Genomic DNA, 15,471 nt, shown 5'->3' with positions numbered 1-15,471 from the left:
TCCGTGTCACTGAGGCCCCAGCCTCAGGGGAAGAGCAGCCCCTCTGCCCCGGGGACACATGTCCCAGCCATCTGGGCACCGAACGCCCCGCCCCAGGCAGCCTGAGCCACAGTATGCCCAGGTCCTGCGGGGGAGCTCTTGGCCTCCCTGGCACCTGAGAGGAGGGACAGAGGCTTGGGGGCATGCCTGACCCCCCTGGCCAACCCTGCAAGTCCTCTGATGGCCAACACGACCCGGGTCTGCTTTCGTTGCTGCCCAGGCCCCGCTGGCCTTGGGTCAGAGGTGCCGGCGGGGCCCCTGGGTGCTCGTCAGCTGGGCCCTCATGGTCTGGATGCTGCCCAGGATCTTCTTCTGGTGGCCCATGAGGGTGATGCCCAGGGCACGCACGTCCCTGTGAAGGAAGGGTTGGGCTGCTCTGGTCGGCCTGGGAGGCTGGGAACCACAGAGCCAGGGGGCAGACCCATCCCCTAGAGCTTCCCCCAACCCTGCCCCACCGCCTCGGTGGCCCTGCCTCCGGTCCCCACCCACACGGTCACCGCCCGACTCTTCACTCACTGAGCATCCATACGTAGCACCATGCCCAGCGAGGAGTAGCCGGCGGCAGCAAAGTGGTCCCGGTAGCGGCCCATGCGGATGGAGTCCAGCCAGTCCCCCACGGTGAGGCCACCACCACCACCCCCGCCACCGCGGAGGTCAAAGCAGCTCTGGGCAAAGGCAGGGGGCGGGCACCTGAGGCACAGGGGCCTTTGGTAAGTGGCCTGCCAGGGTCTCTGCCTTCCTTGGGGACCCTGGCACCAGCCACCCTCAGCCTCCATGCAGGCTCACTAGTGAGCAAAGCATCTGACAAGGTAGCCCCCAGGCCTGAAAGGAGAGGGCAGAGGAAAGCTCAGGCAGGACCGGCGTCCGGGGTCCAGGCAGGACAGCTGTCAGGGGCCCAGGTAAGGCAGGGATGAGGGGCCCAGGAAGCTCAGGGCTCAGGGGCCCAGACAGGACATGGGTGGGGAGCCCAGGTAGGACAGCATTCAGGGGCCCAGGTAAGCCAGGGGTTGGGGGTCCAGACTTGACAGGGGTCAGGGGCCCAGGAAGCTCAGGGGTCAGGGGCCTAGGCAGGTCAGGGCTTCAGGAGTCCGCTCGGTGTGGTCTGGACGTCAGAGCTGACCCTAAGTCTGGGCCTTATCCGGGGGAATACCGGGAGGGCAGCTGGGTTTGGGCAGAGCTGGGGTGGGCGCCAGGCACCTGTTGACAGTGGCAGTAGCCCTGAGACTCTCAGGGCTCCGGATGAGGGCGTCAAGGACACTGACAATCTGGGAGAAGCGAGGCCGCTGGGCCCTGTCCTTGTGCCAGCAGTCTAGCATAAGCTGGTGCAGGGCGCGGGGGCAGCCCATGGGCGCGGGCAGGCGGTACCCCTCCTCCACGGAGCTGATGACCTGGGTGGGGGGAGGGGAGAAGCACGGTGCTGGGCTGGAGGCCACCCCCCTCCCTTCCGCCCAACGCCCCCCTCGGCCTCTGCCCTGCCAGGGTCCTGGACTCACATCACGGTTTGTCATGTTCCAGTAGGGCCTCTCCCCGTAGGCCAGCACCTCCCACATGACCACACCGAAGCTCCACACGTCGCTGGCCGAGGAGAAGGTCCGGAAAGCGATGGCCTCCGGGGCTGTCCAGCGGATTGGGATCTTGCCTCCCTGCAAGACACGTGCAAGTGCCGAGGCCTTCTCCGTGGCCCAGGGCAGGGAGCCGAGCGCCGGGGCAGGGCCAGGAACACGGCAGCGCAGGAGCGGAGGCCCAGCCTCCCCCTGCCTGGAGCCCCCGTTCCGCTCAGGGGACCCGCACTCCCAGCTGATTTGCAGACTGAGCGGAGGACCTGCGTGGTGTGGCTGGAACACAGCAGGTGCTCAGCAAACACCCGCCAACAGGCTGACAAGGGACACAGCCTGCGGGACTCATTATCTCGCTGCCCTGCCTTCCTTTCTTCCTTGTTTCTTTCTGTTTTTGTCACAAAATCCTTTCTCTAAGTGAAACCTTGTCCGGATGCTCGGTAGGGGAGACCCCAAGGGAAGGTTCTCACTGAGGCAGGGTTGGGGGGCCTGAGCCCCGGCCCACTCAGCCTCATGCCTCGAAGGTGGACCCCAAGGCTTCTCTCGAGAGGCCTGCCTCTCTACGGAACAGCTTCTGCCGCCATCAGGGTTCAGCTCATTCTTACAGAAGAATGTAGAGTGGATTCGCGATTCAGAGAGACACAGACCCTCCCAAAACCTCCCAGAGAGTGAGTGACCCCGGGCCGAACCCTGGTGTCTCCCCAGGCCACCCCGTATATAGGAAAGGTGGGAACGGGAGCTCCCGTTTCCCAGAGGGGGAAACTGAGGTGCGGAGAAGAAGTAGGACTTGCCCCGGCTGAAGGCAGCCCCGACATTTCCAACCTCACTGTGTGTGTGGGAGCCCTCCCTGGTCTCACCGGAAAGCGGGGGGCCCACGCACCGTGGTGGTGTAGGCCGCGCCAGGGTCATCCTCCAGCACCCGGGAGAGCCCGAAGTCGGACACCTTGCACACCAGGTTGCTGTCAACCAGGACGTTGCGGGCAGCCAGGTCTCGGTGGACGTAGCCCAGGTCCGAGAGGTAGCACATGCCGGCGCCCACGCCTCTGAGCATGCCCACCAGCTGCGCGATGGTGAACTGCCCGTCGTGAGTCTGTAGGGGGACACGGCTGGGCTTCAGCAAGGCTCCGCGCCGCGTGCCAAGTGTCTTCACTGCTTATGAAGCACGTTCCTGTCTCAGCTCCTTCTCATGGTCTCATTTATGCTCTTAGCGACCCTGAGAGGGAGGTGGGGCTGTGATGACGTTTCACCCATCCTGAGAAGGAGAAACGGAGGCCCAGAGAGGGGAAGCCCGGCTCCGGGAGGCTCAGCAGAGAAATGGCTCGGGGGAGGGGGCTGGAGGCTAACTATTTCCGTGCCATGCCTCCCAGCAGGCGGGACCCTGGGTCTCCACGGAGGCACCCTTCCCAGCCTGCATGCAGGGCAGAGGACCCGTGCGGGGAGGGCCCTTCCCATTAAGGGGGGCTGCAAGGCAATTTGATCAGCTGACCCTTAAGGCTCCTCCCTGTACCCCACTCCCCTTCCCCAGGTCCACTGGGTCCAAGCTCCCGTGGGTGTCTGGAGGCCTGTCCTTATCTCCCAACACCCAGACTCCCTCTCCCGACACCCAACGGGAAGGCGGCGCGGGACACGCACCCGCAGGAAGGCGTCCAGAGAGCCGTTCTCCATGTACTCGGTCACGATCATTGCCAGGCGGCCTGGGGAGGGGTAGAGGATGGGGTAGCTCTTGATTGAGTCTATCGATCAGAGACCCCAGGAACATGGTCCCTCCGTGACCTGCCAAGAGCTGGGCCGGCACTGAGGGCTCCAGGGAGACTAGGGTTCCCACTGGGGTCCTGGACTCTGGGTCCCCTCCCCACCCATCACCCAGGGACCTGAACCGGGGAGATGGGGGCAGGGCAGGGGCAGAGTACCGTGGTCCAGGGGTGGAACCAGACTTCTGTGCTGGGGCAGAAGGGGCCCTGCAGGGTGAGGCTGCCCCAGTCCGGGACCTACCACGGGTGACGACACCTTCCAGGCGGATGATATTGGGGTGGTCAAACTGACCCATGATGGACGCCTCACTCAGAAAGTCCTGCCGCTGCCTCTCTGTGTAGCCGGCTTTGAGGGCCTTGATGGCCACGGGCACATCCCGCTGTCCCGGCACCTGCAGCCGCCCATAGCAGACCTCACCGGACTCCCCTGTGGACCCCGAGTGGGGCAGGAAGAGGAGGGCTGTGGGACCCTCCCCTCCACACCTGGACCCCAGTACCCCCCTCCCCCACCCTGCCCCACGAAGTGTGTTCTCCAGGACTCCCCTCTTTCCCTGCCCTGGGTGCCCCTCCCCCGGGCACCCCTCTGTGCTGTCCCCACCTTCACAACCCCCAAGGCTCACCAGAGCCGATAATCTTCTCGATGTGGATCCTGGAGGCTTCAATCTCTCGGGTGAAACTGCGGCCCGCCCGCCCAGGCTCCTCGTAATTGTGGGGTTCTGCATAGAACTGGGGCTCCGGGATCTTCCCTGGGGGGTGGTGCAGGGGCAGGAAGACAGGTGGGGGTGCTGAAGGGCCAGGAAAGAAATGCCATGAGTGGGGCGCAGAAAGCTTGCTCTCACAGCATCCCCTGGGCCTGGGGTAGGTCTGGGATGGGATGCAGAGGGTAAGGAGCGTCCCCGGGAAGCCCCGGGAAGCTCAGGTTGTGGCGGCAAACAGTAGGTGCCCAGTACATGCTTACCGAGTGAAAATGGGGTCTCTATGGAGGAGCTATGGGGTCTCTAAGGGACTTTGGGGTCTCCAGTGGGTTCTGAGCACATCTACTGTTTCGGGGGGTCACTTTTAGAATCTTTAAGGTCTATCTAAGTTGCTCTAGGGTAGAAATGTAGCAAAAACGTTTTCATCCCAAATGGCAATTTTGATTGAAAGTAGCTCCCTAGAAAACCGCGGTGGGAAGGACTCTGAGCTGCACTCAGCTGAGAATCGGTACCAGAACTGACACTACCGTCTACCACCGGCACAGGTGTGAGGTACGGAGGTAGGCTTTCTCCTATGTGCCCCATCTTGTGGGGTCCCTGCAGGGTCCTGGGAAAGCTGTCTGCAGCATGGGTTCTTATCCAAGGGTATATGACACACCCCCCTCCGAAACGACACAAAATTGTGTGTGAGTGCAGATGCGTGCATTTCCTGGGGAGGAGAATTTCCAGCATCCCGGGTAGGGCCCGCCGACCTCATACGGGTGAACAGCGCGCCGCCTCTGAGGTCTGGGGTCTCTGACATCCTACTATCTCTGGGGCTCTCCTCTTTTCTGTGGGCTGCTCTGCTCCTCCCCACCTGTCCCCTCCCCAGACCAGCATTGTCCCCACCCCCCTGGCTGGACCTCCTCTCTGCCCCCATGAGCCTGGGCCCCTGCACTCACCCTGCCCGTTCTGATACTGCATCTTCTCCTCGTCCGAGTCCTGGAAGGCCTTGCTGTAGCCGCAGTGCCTGCGGAGGACAGCCCTAGCCTCAGCCCTGACCCAGTTCGGGGACAGAGCAGAACTCCTCCCTTCTAGCTCCTTCCCTTTCTGGTCAGCTCCTGCCCCTACAGAGCAGAGTCCCCACCCTCAGGCTCTCAACCCAGCTGGACGGTGACACCTTTGACAGTTACGATTTACAAAATCAAGTGCACCTGGTCTGCACAGCAGTCTACACAGCCTAAGCCCTATTTTACATGAAACCACCCTTGGGGGTGGGGACAGGGGCTTCCGGTATATATGACACTGTGTGACCTTGGCCAGCCACCTCCCTTCCTGGGCCCGTGTCTCCATGTGTAAGACAATGCCTCCAGGCCTCGCTGTCTGGGCTCCTAAGCCCACACAAGGTACAGTGTCCTATCTCCAACGCCCTCTGGGAAGCCGTGGGAGAGAACGGCAACTTCGGTTTTGACAGATCTTGGTTCCTGTCCCAGTTCTGACATCTACTTGGCAGAAGAGGCCTAACCTCTCTGATCCCCAACTAGGTTACCTGCAACGCAACACCAGGATGTCTCCATCACAGCATTAAGTGAGGCGGAGACGGTCACCTGGAGGGAGGCCCGGTGGGCCTGGCAGGTGGGTGGACGTGGTACAGAGACACGGAGGGAGAGTCCGGATGACAACCGGCTCTGGGTCTTGAGCGACCCCATGAACAGTGGTGCCGTGTTCTGGGAGTGGGGGCCTGCGTGCTGAGTGGCTAAAACACATCCGAGCGGGGGCAGGAGTGGGCACATGGTCCTCAGGGGAGAGGCCTGTGCTGGTGACAAAATGTCAGCATGACAGCGGGGTTCCTAGCCATGGGCCCTGATCCAGTCACTCAGGGAAGATGGCCCCGGGTGAAGAGGGAAGAGAGGAGGGTTCGGGACAGGCATGGGGTCCTCTAGCCTTCTGAGGCTGTTTCTAGAAGAGGGGCTGGCAGAGATAGAGGAGGGCAGGCCAGGCAGGTGGACAGGAAATGGCGGGGGTGGGGGTAGGAGGGACGTGGGGGCGAGACAGAAGGTTCCCCAAGGAGTAAAAGAAGAGCACGTATGCAGGAAGCAAAGCCAGCCCCCAGCAGCTTGATGGAGCCTGGACCAGGCTGGGGGGGGAGGGGTTTGGGTGGTGGTACGGTGGTGGGGGCTTGGGGGTGGCACGGCCAGGACCACCCACCTCTTTTTGCAGATGAGCAAGAGCAGAAGAACGACCAGGCCCGTGATGAGGGTCAGGCAGATCCACACAATGGTCCGGGTGTCGTAGCGGGGCCCTGGGGGGTGGGGAACAGCAGGTGAGGGAGTCTGGCGGCTCCCCGGGGCGGACACACGGGGTGAGCAGCATCCTGGCTGTGAGTCAGCCCTGGGTTGGGGTCACAGCTGCCGCCTCCTCTGCCCAGTCTCTCCCCTCTACTAAGCTGTCCCTTCCAAACCCTGCCAACCCAGGCTTCCCAGCTTCCCGGCTTCCCACTCCGGTGCCAGCACTTTCTGACACACTGTGAGCCCCGGAGAAGCCCTAGACTTCTTTGAGCCCGTGTCTTCCCCTGTAACCTGCCTGTCTCACTTGTTGTTCAAACAGTAGCAAAACCAAATGTGCTGAGACGTGCGGGTTCCCGTCCCAGTTACAGAAGAACCCACTATTCTCTTCAGCTTTCAGACAAGAACCCTGAGGCTCAGAGACGCAGGGAACTTCCTCCAGGCCACACAGTAAACGGGAGGGAGCGGGGCAGTCTCAGCGCAGTGTCAGACCTCAGAGCACCTGAGACACTCCATGGGCTGGGGCTCGAACCTTTCTCTGCCAACACTGCCCCCCAGAGGGCACCCCAGCATAGAGCACAGAGAGGACCCCAAGCAGCTGGAGAGGAGGGCAGGGTATCCGCAAGCTTGAATGTGCCTCAGGATCACCCTGACGGTCTGAATTGCTGGGGCGCCTGGGGGCTCAGTTGGTTGAGCATCCGACTCTTGATTTTGGCTCAGGTCATGATCCCAGGGTCACGAGATCAAGCCCTGTGCCAGGCTTTGTGATTCGCAAGGAGTCTGCTTGAGATTCTCTCCCTCTCCCTTTGCCCCTCCCCCGTGCATGTTCTCACTCTCTCTCTAAAATAAGTAAGTAGGTAAATAAATAAAATCTTAAAAAAAAAAAAAAATAACCCAAACCTGAATTGTTGCACAACTACCTAGAGGGTCTCTGGGGCAAGTATAAGGGGTCTTGTCCGCGATGCGCACCATGACACCGGCTAGACACCCTGGTGACTCGGGGACAGCCAGTGTTTGGTGGGCTGTCACCGGCTCCATCCCCTTGGGCAAGTCGCTTCCATTCTCGGAGCCTCAGTGTTTGGCGTTCCCTTCCTCTGGCCACCAGGGCCCCAGCACGCGGCCTGGCCCAGCTCTCTCGGCCTCCCCGCTCCCCGCACTCACGGGGTTTCCCGGTCTCCACCTCCATGGCCTGGCTGAAGCGGCCGCAGCCTGCGGACGTGCGGGCTCGGACCTGGAACATGTAGCGGGTGCCCGGCTTGAGGCCCGAGACGGTGGCCCTGGTGGTGACAGCCTTGAGGGTAGAGTAACTCTGCATCTCCTTGTCCTGGGCACGAGAGGGGTGGTGAGCCCAGGCTCCTCCCGCCGGCTTCCGCTGCCCCTCTCTCCCTTCCCGGCTGGTACCTTCTCGTAGTACTTGATCTCGTACTCCAGGATGATGCCGTTGGGCTGCTCCGGCTCCTGCCACAGCAGGGACACGCTCGTCTGCCCGGCCCGCTCCTGGCGGATCACCACCACCTGGGACGGGGCTAGGGGACGGAGGCCAGCCTCGGTCAGATGGCTGGATGGGGGATGACGGAGACTGGCCTCTGTCCCAGGGGGGCTGGCTGGGGGCGTGCTCACCTTGCCAACTATCCTGCCCCCCAGCTCCAGTCCCAGGAGAGCCGGCGGCCTCCGACACTCCCAGCAAATCACCCGCTGCCACTCTGGCCGGCCCCCCGGGGGTCGGCACTGCCCGGCTCTGGGCCCGGATGCTGGGGCTGGCTTGACCCAGACGTGGCCTGACTCCCCCAGCTTTCACTGCCTCCTCCTCATCTCTGGCCAGGCCCATCCTCTGGAAGCCTGCGGGACACCACAAACCCCATCCAGCAGACCCTTGCTGCCCTGGGGCCCCACCACCGGATGTCTCTATCTCCAAGGGTCTGGGGTAGGACAGGCTCTCAGGAGTGCCTGAGGAGGAGGAAGGAGAGGGGAAAAGCAGACGGACCCTGAGTCCTTGCTGCCTGGGTTTGGAGGGTAGGACCGCAGCAGCTCTGATACTCGGGGAAAGGTAATGAGCTGGGCGCCCCTGAGCCCCAAGATTCCTGTGTCGCACCAGGTCACCTGTTCAACAGGTCACGCAGTGACTGAGTCACCATTCCCTCCCTCCCTGGCTCCTGCTTTCAGGGCACCTACCCCCAAGGTGAGTCTGCTGGAAGGTGCCAGAGTCCGCCAGCCGCAGCCAGGCGGACTCTCTGGCCCACAGCTCCCCTGTCCCACTATCTGGGTGTCCTGTCCCCCACTCCCCCTGCACGTCCGGAGCTCCTCGAAAGCAGGGGCTACACAGGGTAGGTACCCAACAAACATTGCTATTTTGACATGAAAAATAAACTCCCAGAGTTAAGTGGGAGAGCGTGGCACAGGGCCCCCCCTCAGCCCCAGAATCAGGCCTGGGTCACAACCTGGCCTCATCTTGGTGACTGGGGCCATTCCCTGGGGTGGCAGTTTCCCCATCCAGAAAGGGAAGCTAGCATTACCACCTGCCAGGACGAGGTGAGGATGGGGTAAGACCATTGTTTGGGAGGAACACACACCAGTGCCAGCAATACGTAGGTGCCCCTTAAAAACAAAAGACTTCCAAGGCAACAGGTGCCCTATGAGGGGAGCAGACACAGAGGGGGAAGGGAAACAGGGTGGGGGCACCAGAGAGGCTCCAAGGAGGAGATTGCTGTAGAGAAGAGGGACAGAGAAGAGGAGAGGGGAGGGGGAGCAAAAGGCCATTGGAAGCCAGACCTCCCCAATTTGCTCAGGGCTGTTACCTGCCCCAGGGCCACCCCCCACCGCCCCAGGATTTTCTGAATGCCTTCCACATGCCTTGTGGTCTACTAGGACCTGGAGATCTACAGTGACCGAGGCAGCTTTCAAGGAGCTTATAATCCATACAGAGAAAGTAAATAAGAAAACAAATCGATGTATAATCACAGGCTGGTTAAGTACCCCAAGGGACAGGAAGAAGGCTGGGCGTGTGATGGAGCCGACCTTGTATGCACAGGGGGCGGGAGTGGGGAGTGGAACCAGGCCATGTTAGCTGGGGCAGGGAGGTGGTCAGGGTGGGTCTCCCCAAGGCAGGGATGACAGCAGAACCAAGAACTGAAGGAATCAGCCACCCAGCATCACAGGGACGAGCCTGTCGTTCCGAAGGACTTCCCAACGGTGAGGCCAGGGCACCCACTCGAGAGACTCTGATCCGACCAGCGCTCTCCGGAGGAGAAGTAAGGCCGAGGCAGGAAGCGCTTGGTGTGCTCCAAGGGCTGGACAGATGCATGGCAGGTCCGTGCGGTTGCGAGGGAGGAGCCAGGTGAGAGTAAGTGGGTGAGGCTGGAGGGGTGGGTGGGGTTAGGGTTACGGTTATATCAAAGCCCTAATTTGATAGTGTTTGTAGGCGGGGCCTGGGGATGCGGTTAGGTGTCGGTTAGGTGTCGGTGGGGTCCTGCAGGTGAGGCCCTCAGGATGGGATTAGACTTCTCTCTTTCTCTGCCTTGCAAGAACACAGCAAGCAGGCAGCTATCCACAAGCCAGGAAGCAGGTTCTCACTAGAAACCAAACAGCCCAGCACCTTGATCTTGGACCTCCAGCCTCAAGGACGGTCATCAGTGCATTTCTGTGGTTTAAGCCCCCGACCTATGGTATTTTATCACGGTAGCCTGAGCTCAGGGAAATAGATCGGAAGGGGTCTGAGGCGGAGACGGTCCCCTGGAGGGAGGCCCAGTGGGCCTGGCAGGTGGGTGGACGTGGTACGGAGACATGGAGGGAGAGTCCGGATGACAACCGGTTCTGGGGCTTGAGCGACCCCATGAACAGTGGTGCCGTGTTCTGGGAGTGGGGGGCTGTGTGTTGTGTGGCTAAAACACATCTGAGCGGGGGCAAGAGTGGGCACACGGTCCTCAGGGGAGAGGCCTATGCTGGTGACAAAATGTCAGCGGGGTTCCTAGCCATGGGCCCTGATCCAGTCACTCAGGGAAGATGGACCCAGGTGAACAGGGAAGAGAGGAGGGTCCGGGACAAGCATGGGATCCTCTAGCCTTCCAAGGCTGTTTCTAGAAGAGGGGCTGGCCGAGATGGAGGAGGGCAGGGCAGACAGGTGGACAAGAAATGGGGGGCGTAGGAAGGGTTTGAGGGCGAGACAGAAGCGTTCCAGGAGGGAAGAAAAGAAGAGAGAGAGAACCCCCCACTGCGTGTGGCCAGGTGGGGAACCTGAACTTCAGTGGACAGCTGGGGAGACAGACCTGGCCAGGGCTGCCTGAAGAGGACGCGGATAGAGTCACACAGACTGCTCTTTCGGGAAGGTTCCCAGGGAAGAGAACTGGTCGGTGGCGGAAGGGAGCGTGCCTTCAAGGGAGGCTTTTTCTTTTCATGATGGAGCATACGGCTGGCGTCAGGAGCACTGCTGGGCTCTGGAGACCCATGGGCAAGGGCAGGGCCACAAGCACCAGACCCATACGTCTATTCCCCACCATGTCACCAGCTCTGAGGACAGAGCCGGGCATTCTAGGGGTGCCTCTCATGTGCTGGTCTGGTGAGAGTCTCTCGAGTGGATGTCTATCTCTGGCATCAGAGAGGGGGTGCCCTGGGCTCACAGTTGGGAGGTCCGTTACCCTTGGGGGCAAGACAGACCTGGGTTCGAATCCCGACTCTGCCACTTCCTACGCAGTGACTCAGACCCTTGCTCTCCTCCCTGGCGACATGGTGAGAAGGCTCAGGGCCAGGGACGGGGTGGGAGCCACAGCAATCCTAGGCATGTGCTGGGGTGGCTGCGGATGGCGAGGCTGCCGTGGTGGGCTCTTGGGTCGGGCCGTCACTGGACAGGCAGGACCCACCCGGATTTGGGAAGAGAGAGGCTCCAGGGGCAGAACCCAGCCCAACAGCTGGCTAGGACCCGAGATAAATGGCTGTTGTCCAAACCCGTGCAACTAAGTCCATCCCTGGAGCAGCAGTGGCAGGTGTTCTGGAAAATGATAATCAGAGTAATTTTACCTTTTAATGACATTTATGGGGCACGGACCTTGGGCCAGGTGGGGGGGGGGGCTAAGCATTTTCATCTCTCTCACTTAAGCCTCATCATAGTACCCAAGGCAGACACCATTATTCCCATTGTACCAGGGAAGAAACAGAGGCAGAAAGAAGGTTCTGGAACCTATCAAATGCCGTGCCCACCTGTCTCTGCTTTGTTGGCTTCCTCCCACCTACAGGACAGGTTCTACTCTCCTAATGGCCCGGAGAGCCCGGAGCTCCGAGTCCTGGGCAGGAAGGCAGGGCCAGGGACCGGGGAAGCTGCCAGCCCAAGCCACTCCGCCTACCTGCCTGGTTCGTGGTGATGTTGACAACAGCTGCCCGGCGGGGCTCAGGGCTCAGGTCAGACACGCCGTTGACGGCCTCGATCCAGAAGGAGTAGTTCATGTGGGCCAGCAGGTTGGCCACCATCAGACTGGCCCGTACCAGGCTTGTCTGCTGAGGCACAAATCGGGGGCCGCTCCCACAGTTCTCGCAGTGGCCCAATGCCCAAGGGCAGCGACGGCACACGGCGTTGTAGGTGATGTCATTGCGGCCGCCCAGATCCAGGGGAGGGGCCCATTCCAGGGTCACAGAGGTCCCGTTCACGCTGGAGATCAGATTCACGGGTGCCGAGGGTGGCCCTGGGGGGAGGAAAGTGACTGGTGGCAGCGGAGGGCATTTACGTGGGCTGGCCCAGCTGCCCTCCATCAGACCAGAGAAGGGCTGGGACTCCCCTATGATATTCGGGGGTCCCCAAGGAAAAGGGCATGGCCTCGTCCAGCCTCTGGGAGCCCCCTAAGAGCAGACGCAGCATCAGACTGGACCACAATGTCAGGTCTGTGTCCAGAAAGCTAAGCCCCATCTCTTATCATCCCACTGCTGGACCACAGAGAGCCCAGGTTTGTGCTTCCTGAAGTTTCCATCGGGAGCCGGGTGAGAGACGGACAATCCTCGGGGGTGCCCACAGCAGCCACCCTGGGTGTGAAAAGCCCCTGCTGTCTGCGTCCCATACTCTGTTCCTTAACCTCTGTGCTTGGTTTATCGCGCAGATCCCGGAGCCCTGCTGCGGGGTGCAGGGGAGGTGCCGGGAAGCCCAGTGGGGTCTCTGTGGCAGTGTAACCCCCCACTCCCACCCCCCACTCCCAAGGGAGCCCAATCTGGGCAGGGCAGAGAGTCTGGAAAGCTGGGGATGGGGGGTGGGCGCTGGGGGAGGTTCCCGGGGGGTGGGGATTTGAGTCTGGAGGGCATGGTGGGGGGATGTGGGGACCCCTGGGGCTTAGAATTCCAGTTCTCAGCATCCCAGGCAGGGACTCTTAGATCTTAAGAAAATAGAAGAATCTCGGAATCATAGGGAATCATAGAATCTGAGGGCACAGAATACTAAAAACCTCTTTTACAGTCTTAAGATTTCTAGAACCTGAGGGCCCTGAATTGTGGATCTGGAGGGAAACTGGAGTCTGGCTCACCGAATACAAGTGTCCCTGATCTAGAGCTGGGCTCCCCTTGCCTGCAAACCCTACGGTAGTTACCATGTCACTCAGCCATCCTTTTTGCCTGGGCCGGTCCCACATGGGGTAAACACACAGGTCTGGGCAGAAGGAGGGAGGGAGGGAGACAATGTGTGTGAGTGTGTGTGTGTGTGTGTGTGTGTGCACTCTCAGCTGCCACATACAGGGACTGGGGGGCTTGGCGTGAAGGATGTGGGGGGAGAGGGAGACTGGGGACTGAGGCTGGGTTGGACTGGGGGGCACAACCAGACAGAACCTTAGGAAGCCCCTGCCACCCCACCACAAGAGACCAGGGTTGGCAAAAGGGATGGGCCAAGCTGGCTGCTGCCTCTCCCAGCTGGGATGGGGGTGTGAGAGGTCCCTTCAGGCCAGGAGAGGAAGTAATGAAGGAGAACCATCAGAACGCTGGGACAGTCACGCAGCCCTGCAGGCACGGTGCCAGAGTCCCTTGGCATTCCCTCGGGTACACAGGGGATGAACACACACAATCACACTTCTCCAGGCACACGCACGTCCCCGGCAAAGCGAGGTGTGCACACGCTGAACCCCCAAGGCACATTCATGCAATCTCTGCGGGGACTTGGGGGTCCCCTTTAGGGACCCGGATGTGCACACACAGCTGTAGCAATCCTTTACACACACGGGCACGAAACCCCGACGCTCACGCTCGAGCGTACACACACTACGCAGGTGTCTTCCATAGGAGCAGCTGCCGACACAGATGCACACGGTGTCACCATCGCGGCAGGTGCTCCAGAGCCACATGCGGAATCAGACCCGCACATGGCGGCATCTGCGCAGGCAGCCACACGCACTCCCGGCACACACTCGTGCCCTCACCGCACACAGACGGAGGCAGCTCTGACCCTCAGGGGTGACAGGGATCGGGGGCTCCTCTGAGACTCCTCTGCTCCCTGGGAACCTGCTGGCTTGCCCACCCCAGCTCCCAGGACATCAGCCTCACTGCTGGGTCAGGAAATGACCAAAGCCACCCTCATCGGTCCCCTGAAGCAGGAAGGAAAGACGGAGGGAAGGAAGAAAAGATTCCCCTGAGGAGAGGTGGCAGGTGACGTATGACAGGAAGTGGGGACCCCGAGAAAGGTCAAGGTAGGGACCCCCACCAAGGAGGCAGAGTTAGAGTCACCCCCCAGCCCTAGACTGGCCCCTGATCCAAGAAAGCCACCTGTCCCTATGTCACCTCCAGAGTCCTGGCTCCCTAGAGTCTGGGAGCAGGGGGTCCTGGCCTGTTTTTGGTCTCCAGGATTCCGGGGTGCAGGGCAGTACTCACGGGTGCAGGCTGCAGACGGCGGGTCTAGGGATGCGCGGTAGTAGCTGAGGTCACAGCGGCAGGCCTGGGCAGCGGGGGCTGCAGAGTGGCTGTGGAGGGGGCAGCGGGCGCAGAGCTGGTCCCCGGGGGCCGACTTGTAGAAGCCCAGCTCACAGGCTGTGGAGGATAAGGCGGCTTCAGAGGAGCCCACCAGGCCGCCCTCACTCTGACGCAGGCCTTCCAGCCGGATCTCCCAGGGGACACCGGTGCAGGCCTTCAGCATGCCCCACTCCTACCCTCGCTGGCAGATGGAAAAGACTGAAGCACAGAGAGGGCTTGTGACTTACACGGGGTTTGCACAGCAAGGCGGGGGCAGAGCTGAGGCCGGGACCCTGACACCAGAGTCCCAGCCCTGAAGTTGGCCCAGGAAAGAGCCTCCTCACACCGGAGTCACATCTCCTCCTGTGGCCCTTCCTGGCCAGGCCTGTCTCCAGCCCAAATCTGTCCCTCACAGGAACCCGGTCCCTGAGTGAGACGTTGCCTCGGAGCGTCAGGAGGCTAGGCATCCAAGGGCTGTGACTTGGGGAGGAAAAAACGCTGGAAGGGAATGGGGTGGGCGGCGATAGGAGACACAAGTGGTAAAACCCTACTCAGCACCGATTCCAGATGCCACCACAGCCACCCGGTGTGGAAGGGCCAGGCGTGGGGCCCGGGGCTCTGTTTCCCAAGCTCCCAAGCAATGACTACACGGGACATCGCTGGCTCCCACCCCTCCCAGAGCCTGCGTCCCTGTGAGCGTGCCCCGCCCCCGGCCTCCACCACACCTGCATCATCTCTGACGTGGAGGCCCCGGCCTCCAGCCTGGCCTCCCCCGCCCCGGCCGCCCGCCTGACTGCTGCTCATTCCAGCAGAGTTCACGAGGGCCTACTCTGTGCCAGGCACAGATCCGGGCACCAGAGACCCAGCCATGAGTGAGACTCTCTCGCTGCCCTCACCGAGCCAGTCTCTTCGAGGGGGAGACATGCAGTAAACGAAACCGAAAACCGTTTCCAGGAAGGAAATCCAACGGGGTAGCTATGGCAAAGGGTGACTGGTGGGAGAAGCTAGCTTCCCGGAGAAGGAAATGATATTTGAACCTTGCCTAAAAAAAATAAGAACCAATAGAAACATTCTAGGTTGAGGAACTCCCTAAAGCAATGCCGGGCCTGGGACTGCGCAACAGTGCCGGGCGTTCAAAGCCCTGCTGCAGCCTCCTCCCTTCCCACCCACAGGCTAAACTAAGGAGCTGGCCATTCCCCACATCTGGCAGTTTGCTTCCTGCCTCAGGGCCTTTGCATGGACTGTGCCTTCTTCCTGGGGTGTC

General features: G+C 61.3%; 1 protein-coding gene across 1 annotated transcript in view; it reads right to left on the bottom strand.

Annotated features, from left to right (window-relative positions):
* Nucleotides 1-225: 225 nt before the first annotated feature.
* The window catches only part of EPHA8 (EPH receptor A8), a 33,819-nt gene continuing 18,573 nt past the window's right edge, over nucleotides 226-15,471 (bottom strand). Inside the window, exons 4-17 of the mRNA XM_044236314.1 lie at nucleotides 14,130-14,285; nucleotides 11,639-11,974; nucleotides 7,707-7,831; nucleotides 7,467-7,629; nucleotides 6,229-6,322; nucleotides 4,983-5,050; nucleotides 3,967-4,131; nucleotides 3,588-3,773; nucleotides 3,228-3,289; nucleotides 2,476-2,685; nucleotides 1,533-1,682; nucleotides 1,237-1,427; nucleotides 556-729; nucleotides 226-391 (exon numbers count right to left, since the gene is read on the bottom strand). Coding sequence (XP_044092249.1) covers nucleotides 277-391; nucleotides 556-729; nucleotides 1,237-1,427; nucleotides 1,533-1,682; nucleotides 2,476-2,685; nucleotides 3,228-3,289; nucleotides 3,588-3,773; nucleotides 3,967-4,131; nucleotides 4,983-5,050; nucleotides 6,229-6,322; nucleotides 7,467-7,629; nucleotides 7,707-7,831; nucleotides 11,639-11,974; nucleotides 14,130-14,285 — 2,195 coding nt within the window. The 3' untranslated portion in view covers nucleotides 226-276. The remainder of the gene's footprint in view (nucleotides 392-555; nucleotides 730-1,236; nucleotides 1,428-1,532; nucleotides 1,683-2,475; nucleotides 2,686-3,227; nucleotides 3,290-3,587; nucleotides 3,774-3,966; nucleotides 4,132-4,982; nucleotides 5,051-6,228; nucleotides 6,323-7,466; nucleotides 7,630-7,706; nucleotides 7,832-11,638; nucleotides 11,975-14,129; nucleotides 14,286-15,471) is intronic.

Source organism: Neovison vison, chromosome 2 (genome assembly GCF_020171115.1).
Source record: "Neovison vison isolate M4711 chromosome 2, ASM_NN_V1, whole genome shotgun sequence".
NCBI lineage: Eukaryota > Metazoa > Chordata > Mammalia > Carnivora > Mustelidae > Neogale > Neogale vison.
This window is presented reverse-complemented; position numbering and strand designations above follow the sequence as displayed.